Source organism: Tupaia chinensis, unplaced genomic scaffold (genome assembly GCF_000334495.1).
Source record: "Tupaia chinensis unplaced genomic scaffold, TupChi_1.0 Scaffold000047_1, whole genome shotgun sequence".
Lineage (NCBI taxonomy): Eukaryota > Metazoa > Chordata > Mammalia > Scandentia > Tupaiidae > Tupaia > Tupaia belangeri.
The window spans coordinates 1,776,812-1,785,020 of record NW_006159505.1 but is presented as its reverse complement, the minus strand read 5'-3'; the positions used below and the strand labels follow the sequence as shown (position 1 = coordinate 1,785,020).

The window sequence follows — 8,209 nt, the reverse complement described above, 5'->3', positions numbered from 1 at the left end:
GCAATCCTTCTGTTGTAAAATTAAAATAAATAGAGTGAAATCATTAAAATAAATAAATAAAATAAAATACATAAATAAAATCAACGGTACTGGTTACTCTAAACATCTTTTTGAAAAGTCATCCCAGCTGAACAGAGAAATAGGCTAAAAGCACAAGAGTAAGTTTCATAATAACTTCTGCTGAAGATCCCTGTTTAGTTTTCACCCGTCAGAAACTGCGTCGTGTGTTTTAAAGAAACTACAAAAGAGACTCTGGGATTCGAATCTTCCACTGGCACAACCCACCTGGGTATTTCCCTTCTTGCCACGCCCCCTCTCCAGAACTCCATTTCCCAAACGCCCCGGGCCCCTGTAGGCAGCAACCATTGTGACGTGGTCCCACGGCCTTCTGGGAAATGTAGTTTACTGGTTCTCCAGCTGCGGTAAGATCTGGGACCGTGGACTACCACTCCCGTGAGGTAGTGCGCCCTCCCACCCCGTTCGCGGCGTCTTCGAACGCGCCGCGGCAGCCATGTTGGACGTGGCCAGCACAGGGGTCGGCACCAGGGGGTTAGCGAAGCAGCTGTCACGATGCTGGGGTCGCTGGTGTTGAGGAGAACAGCGCTGACGCCGCGGCTCCTCCTCCAGCTGCTCAGGTCCCCATCGCTCCGGAGCCATGGAGGTGCCTTCAGCCGGAGCGTGACCACTGGGGGCCGCGGGGAGCTGCAGTGGCTGAGGGTGGCCGTCGGGGGATTCCCTGGAACATCGCCGGCCTTGCCCTCCGGACGAGGGGCAGCCACCGGGGGGCGCAGAGGAGGACGCACTGAGACCCAGCACTTCGCGGCCGCCACAGCGGAACGCCTCCCTGTCCCCGAAGAAACATTCCCAGAACCGGACAGCTGGAATGGGGTCCCCAGCAGGGCTGGACTGGGCATGTGGGCCCTGGCCGCGGCGCTGGTGGTTCATTGCTATAGCAAGAGCCCGTCCAACAAGGGTAAATATCGGGACAGAAAGGGAGAGGCGGGAGGCATGTCCTCACTCCACAGTTTTGGAGAGTGGGAGGTGCCTATAGGTGTAGACACAGCCTCTGTCTTGGAGGGGCCCAGGCATCGTGTGTGGTCCCAGGGGCAGACTGTTTCACTGTGGAGTGCAATGCACCTGAGTTGTGTAATCTCCCATCGTCTGTCGGCCTATCCCACTTGGGAATCACTTTGTCCATCTGTACAATTGGGGCATTGGACTAAATATAACATCTTTCTATGCTTTACTATTTTTCCTGGTTCAATTCCTCTTTCAAGAGGTCTCCAGGAAACTAGTGTTTCAAGAACTACTGCTAGAAAGTTTAAAGAAGTTGTCTCCTTAAAGTAGCCTCAGAAAAGACTTGATTTCAGTGCCAGCTTGACTCCTTACTCTTCTCTGATGTATTTCCCCACTAATGTGAGGGATAATCTCTAAGTATTCTTACAGTACTGTTGTTCTGACTGTTTTTGGAGTTCAGTAGCCTCCTCCTTTCCATCAGTCTCCCAGGGTTTTGCAATGCCTGGTCTCGGGCATGAAATGGTCTTGCCATGTGGGTCAGTTGGGAGTAGAAGGAAGTTGGATCCTTAGAGACCCAGAGCAACACAGGGATGGCTGAGGATGGAATCCCAGCTGGGTGTGTGGAGCCGAACAAGGACTGGGAGAGTGGACAGAGGCCCTGACTTCTGGCCTGTGTGAGTACAGCCACTCAGGTTCTCAGTTGTTTCTCAAGGGGGAAGACAGGCATGATGCCCATGGATCTCATGCATCCCAAACTCAGATTTTGGAGCTGGAGTGGGAACTTGACTTTCATTCATTTATTCAGCAAGATGTGGTCCATTTTGAACTAGGAATGAGGACATTGGGGATCTTGATTTGCTTCTGTGTCTAACTTTCATTGTGAATTTGAACTCTTGCACCTACCTCCTCATTGGCCCTCAGCCTCCTCATCTACAAAATGAAGATGTTAAAGGTCAGTACTGTGGCCTGGTGGCTAAGGAAACTGGATCCCCCATGGCTGACCATGGAATCACCAGTCCTGACTCCAGCACCTTGAAAAACACTCCAGATGCATGCATACACATGCCCCAAATCCCAATGGGTTGGAGAAATGGAGAATGGGTTGTGGCATGACCATGGTCCAGTGTGGGGAGTATTATCTCTTTCTTTGTGGGGAGCAAGCACACCCTCTGGCAGATTCAAAACAAAACAAATGTGTTGAAATAGACTCTTCTAGCTTTGGCATGCCTCAATTCTATAACTTTCAGCATTTTTGGGGTACTCTGTGTGCTAGTTTTGGGCTAGGTGTGTGGGAAGTTCTAACTTAACACAAAAATCAGTCAAGGGTTGGTGAGAGGTGCCGACTATGTTTTGTGGAGGATCAGAAGCTAGCAGGGTTAGGAAGGCTTTCTAGAAGAATTGGAGACCCTGGAGGATGGTGAATTTATACTTGAGTTTTGAAGAATGAGGCAGGAGATGAACAGGAGAGTGACATTGTAAGCCCCATGAGAGTAGGGAATACATCTTAACTTTTTCAATAAATTGGTATCAGCAGCTTTCCCTAATATCATCACTTTATCTATCAGAGTGTCTGGGATATAGTAGGTACTTAGTAAATGTGTCTTTGTTTTTAATTGCTAGAGGTTATGTGCACTTGCCAGAGAGAGAGAAAGCCCCCCTCCCCCATGGGCTTGGTCACACCACAATCCTTCTGTCCGTCTCACTTTCCTTTCTGGTTTTGGGCATGCATGTACACCCCCCTGCATGTTTTTCAAGCCTTCAGAGTTAAGATTTGAACTGTGGTCAGCCATATAGGATATAGCTCCTTAAGGTTTAAGCCACTAGGCCATGAGTCCAGACCAGTAAATGTGTCTTGAGCTAGATTGTATTCTACACAAAGGTTTCAGGGAACAAAGATACTAGTCACAGTTTAGCATGATGTGTGCAGGGCCAGCTTGATTGGAGGACAGGGTCTTTGGAGTAAGGTAAGAGCAGATGGAGTGATGCCTACATGCCAGTCAGGAAGGCTTAGAATTTTTTCTGTGGGTAATGGAAGGTTCATGAGCAAGGAATGTCTTGAGGTCAGTGAGTTTGGATGAACTGGGGAAAGGTGTCCAAGAACTTGCCAGGTCCCCTGATTTGGATTTTTGAATGGAGGCCCTTAGTGCGATATAGTGTAAATTGAACTCATTAGGAGCCAGGAGGCTCTGGTTCTAATCTCGGCTCTTTCTTCACTCACTGTGTGACCTTCCATAAGCAGCTTTTCTGCAGAGTGGGAGAAGAGTGGACACAGCCATCTCTGAGAAGATAGAGCTGTCTGAGCATGTGCGTGTTTGGAGAACAGCAGGTAAGGAAAGGAGGAAAGACCTGACCCTGGAATCTAAGCCAGGAGATACAGTAGAAATGCCAGTGTCTAAATCATAGTACTGGTTTTCATATCCATGATAGGGTCTTATCCTTGTTGTGCAGATAAGGAAACTGAGGCCAAGAGATTAGGCGAGTTGGCTAGGTCATGAAACAGTGAGCAGCTGAACTGGGACCTAGGTTGATTGCTCCGTGGGCACTTAGTATTGGACATTTTGGACAAAATTGTGCCTCTGCTGTTGCCTTCTGAGTTTTTCCAAGTCAAGCAGTTTTTCTTTTCTATTTTTTTTTTTTGGGTTGTGGCATGACCATGGTCCAGTGTGGGGAGTATTATCTCTTTCTTTGTGGGGAGCAAGCACACCCTCTGGCAGATTCAAAACAAAACAAATGTGTTGAAATAGACTCTTCTAGCTTTGGCATGCCTCAATTCTATAACTTTCAGCATTTTTGGGGTACTCTGTGTGCTAGTTTTGGGCTAGGTGTGTGGGAAGTTCTAACTTAACACAAAAATCAGTCAAGGGTTGGTGAGAGGTGCCGACTATGTTTTGTGGAGGATCAGAAGCTAGCAGGGTTAGGAAGGCTTTCTAGAAGAATTGGAGACCCTGGAGGATGGTGAATTTATACTTGAGTTTTGAAGAATGAGGCAGGAGATGAACAGGAGAGTGACATTGTAAGCCCCATGAGAGTAGGGAATACATCTTAACTTTTTCAATAAATTGGTATCAGCAGCTTTCCCTAATATCATCACTTTATCTATCAGAGTGTCTGGGATATAGTAGGTACTTAGTAAATGTGTCTTTGTTTTTAATTGCTAGAGGTTATGTGCACTTGCCAGAGAGAGAGAAAGCCCCCCTCCCCCATGGGCTTGGTCACACCACAATCCTTCTGTCCGTCTCACTTTCCTTTCTGGTTTTGGGCATGCATGTACACCCCCCTGCATGTTTTTCAAGCCTTCAGAGTTAAGATTTGAACTGTGGTCAGCCATATAGGATATAGCTCCTTAAGGTTTAAGCCACTAGGCCATGAGTCCAGACCAGTAAATGTGTCTTGAGCTAGATTGTATTCTACACAAAGGTTTCAGGGAACAAAGATACTAGTCACAGTTTAGCATGATGTGTGCAGGGCCAGCTTGATTGGAGGACAGGGTCTTTGGAGTAAGGTAAGAGCAGATGGAGTGATGCCTACATGCCAGTCAGGAAGGCTTAGAATTTTTTCTGTGGGTAATGGAAGGTTCATGAGCAAGGAATGTCTTGAGGTCAGTGAGTTTGGATGAACTGGGGAAAGGTGTCCAAGAACTTGCCAGGTCCCCTGATTTGGATTTTTGAATGGAGGCCCTTAGTGCGATATAGTGTAAATTGAACTCATTAGGAGCCAGGAGGCTCTGGTTCTAATCTCGGCTCTTTCTTCACTCACTGTGTGACCTTCCATAAGCAGCTTTTCTGCAGAGTGGGAGAAGAGTGGACACAGCCATCTCTGAGAAGATAGAGCTGTCTGAGCATGTGCGTGTTTGGAGAACAGCAGGTAAGGAAAGGAGGAAAGACCTGACCCTGGAATCTAAGCCAGGAGATACAGTAGAAATGCCAGTGTCTAAATCATAGTACTGGTTTTCATATCCATGATAGGGTCTTATCCTTGTTGTGCAGATAAGGAAACTGAGGCCAAGAGATTAGGCGAGTTGGCTAGGTCATGAAACAGTGAGCAGCTGAACTGGGACCTAGGTTGATTGCTCCGTGGGCACTTAGTATTGGACATTTTGGACAAAATTGTGCCTCTGCTGTTGCCTTCTGAGTTTTTCCAAGTCAAGCAGTTTTTCTTTTCTATTTTTTTTTTTTTTTTTTGGAGAGGCTTTCGCTATAGGGCGCATGCACTCGCCAGACAGACAGAGACATAGAGACAGAAAGTGAGAAATCACCCCCCAGGGGGATGGTCACGCTGCAATCCCTTCTCCTCCATTCTCCTCTCGGGATCTTGGGCATGCACGCACACGCGCCTGGCGTGAGTTTTAAGCCACCGGGTCCGGGACGCGAACCGTGGTCGACTACGTGGGAGTCCAGCGACATAACCATTATGCTAACTGCTGGTTCCCAAGCAGTTTTTCTTTATGGCCATAAGGTGGTGCCAGTAGCCTGCAGGCTGCCTAGGCAAGACCAAGCCAATCTTGGCATTGCATTTCTGCCAAATTTGGTGATTCCTAAGAGATACAGGCCTTCTTCTTTTGGTCTTCTTTGCTGGGCTTGGCACTGGGGAGTTTGCAGATTTTTCATTTATTCCTTGGCATCCTTGTAGGGCCTGCAGGGCAAGGATTATTTTCTCTGCTTTACAGTAGGGAGGCTGTGGTTAAGAGGGAAAGGGGCTGCTACAGTCATATGGTAAGTATGTGGCAAATGGGTTGGAGCTAGGTTTCAGTGACTTCTCGACTCCTTGTTGATGCTCTCCCCATTCTCAGAGGGGCCCACACCCCTGCCGGCTCCTTCCCATTTGGTCCCTCCCTTTGCATTTGACCTGAGACATCAAGAACTGAGCTAAAGAATTAGAGTTGGGGGAGAGTAGGACAAGGGGGATTGGTTAATAATAATGATGATTGTAGCATGAAATGGACAGAACTTTACAGCTTATGAAGACTGAAGGAGTTCACACATTGCTTGTCTACTGTGGGCAAGACATGAAACTAGCACTTTTCCTGCCTCCCCTGCATGGTGAGGGAGTTAAGAGTTTGGGCCCTGTAACACAAAGGTGTGAAACTCAGGCTGTCACAGTGGGCACTGTGTGGGAAGGGCATGGCCATCTTTTTCTTTATCTATTGTGTTTCTCTTGTTAGAATCTGTGCTTTTTTTGAGAGAGAGATTTTTGCTACAGAACGTGTATGCTCAGGGGAGGACTCGCCACAATCCCTTCTCCTCCATTCTCCTCTCAGGATTTTGGGTACACATGTACATGTACCCAGCATGAGGGTTTTTTGTTTTTTTTGGGGGGGGGTTCCTGCTATAGGGTGTGTGCATTTGCCAGAAAGAAAGAGACAGAAAGCGAGAAATCACCCCCCCCCCGGGGGGGATGGCCATGCTACAATCCCTTCTCCTCCATTCACCTCTCGGGATCTTGGGCATGCACCACACGCACCTGGCGTGAGTTTAATCTACCAGATCCGGAACGCAAACCGCAGTCGACTATGTGGGAGTCCAGCGACATAGCCATTACGCTAACTGCTGGTCCCTCCAGCATGAGTTTTAAGTTGGCCAGGTCCAGGACTCTACCCTCGGTCATCTACTCGGGAGTCCAGTGATGTATCCATCACGCCGTCTGCTGGTCCCTAGAGCCCCTGTTTCTGAAATCTTCCACTCCCACTGTCTTACTGGGCCCTCCAGGCAGTCCTGAGGGGAAGGTCCTGGCCAGGCATCTGACCAGTGCCCCTCTCTCTTCAGATGCGGCCCTGATGGAAGCTGCTCGTGCCAACAATGTGCAAGAAGTCAGAAGGTGAGTGTCAAACCCAGGCCTTGCTGTCCCAATAGGAGGGGCTGAGCAGGGTGAGCCCCTTTCCCATGGAGTGACTTTGTCTTGGCAGAAATCCTTACCCTAAACTCAGAGTATCTCCTGTGACTTTCCTAAACTCAGAAGACACCACGCTGTCTCAACCCAGTTCAGCCCCTAGGGATTTTGAGCAAGAAGTCTGACCCCAAACACCTCTGGATCCTTTTGCTGTTTTGTTGTTTATGGGGATATTTTGGAGTCCCCTCCCCATTTTGGGGGTTCTTCTCAGAGTCTTCTAGTTTGTTCCTTTTTCTGTAGAAGTAGCCATATGTATCGGTTGCTGCTTAGACAGGATGTAGGTGCAGCCCATGGAGGGCATGAGAATTTGGGAGGATGACCTTTGTGCCAGAAGGTTTTTCGGGCTAGCAGGGCCTGTCTGAAAGGGCTGAAGTATCCATGCTGGGGCCCTGCCCTGGGCAAATTGCATTTCTCCAGCTTTACTGGCCCAGCTAGTCTCCTGTGAACACTGTCAGGTTGGATTTGAAACTTGTTAGTCAAGGTGGGGCTCACGGAGGCTCATCTTGTTTCCAGGGACAGGACAAAGTCTGTGTTCAGGGCAGGTGCTCGGACCCGCAGCAGGTTCCGGGCAGGGACTCAGACCAGGGCAGCATAGAGCACCAGTTATGGGGCTTCTGGTTATTCTTGATGAAACTGCTGATCCCCACTGGGCCGATCCTTAGCCACCTTTGATTCTTTGGTAGCCATAGGAGCACTCCATGCTTGCCATTATGCTTGCCTTTTAGATAGGAAGTCAGGTATTTGGGCTGGCTCTCCCTGTACCCAGTGCATCGGACCCTTGGTGCTCTTCCCCACTTCAGCTGTGTGACCGTACAAGGAAGCATGGAAAGGCAGCCACAGCCCCACCAAGACTTACTGCTTTGATTCCTTTTCATTTTATCTGCAGCATTATTATTGATTCTCAAGAGTGCTTTTGAGTATTAATGTTCAAGGTTTAGTTTTTAATAAACCACTTTTGGGAAGATGGGCTGAGAGTTGTTTTGTAGCTAAATAAATATGATGGAGCAATAGTTTAATAAACATGCGATGATGCATCTTAAAAACCAAGCACAGATGTCATCTTGGTGTTATAAGAGCCATTCATAACCGCAGACTGTGTGTCATCTTCATTTCCCTAGAAATAGATGAGCCTCACTACATTCTACTGTGATGCAAAGGAGCAGGGGAGCAGAAGCTATCCCCCTGACCTGGGCATCACCTGTTAGTATAGCCAACGACTGCCAGACTGCTGCTTCCCTAGCAAGCCTAGAGTTGGCCACCCATTTGCAGAGCAGCAATGCTCTGAGTCCACCCTGTCCTCAGCAGG

At 48.3% G+C, this 8,209-nt stretch overlaps 1 protein-coding gene across 2 annotated transcripts in view; it reads left to right on the top strand.

The window, feature by feature from the left end:
* Nucleotides 1-417: 417 nt before the first annotated feature.
* Nucleotides 418-8,209, top strand: part of CLPB (ClpB family mitochondrial disaggregase) — a 164,099-nt gene continuing 156,307 nt past the window's right edge. Inside the window, exons 1-3 of one of the 2 annotated variants that reach the window (XM_027774047.1) lie at nt 418-973; nt 3,257-3,343; nt 6,780-6,831. In XM_027774047.1, coding sequence (XP_027629848.1) covers nt 571-973; nt 3,257-3,343; nt 6,780-6,831 — 542 coding nt within the window. In that variant the 5' untranslated portion in view covers nt 418-570. The remainder of the gene's footprint in view (nt 974-3,256; nt 3,344-6,779; nt 6,832-8,209) is intronic. The other variant, XM_006140956.3, reaches the window with a different exon arrangement.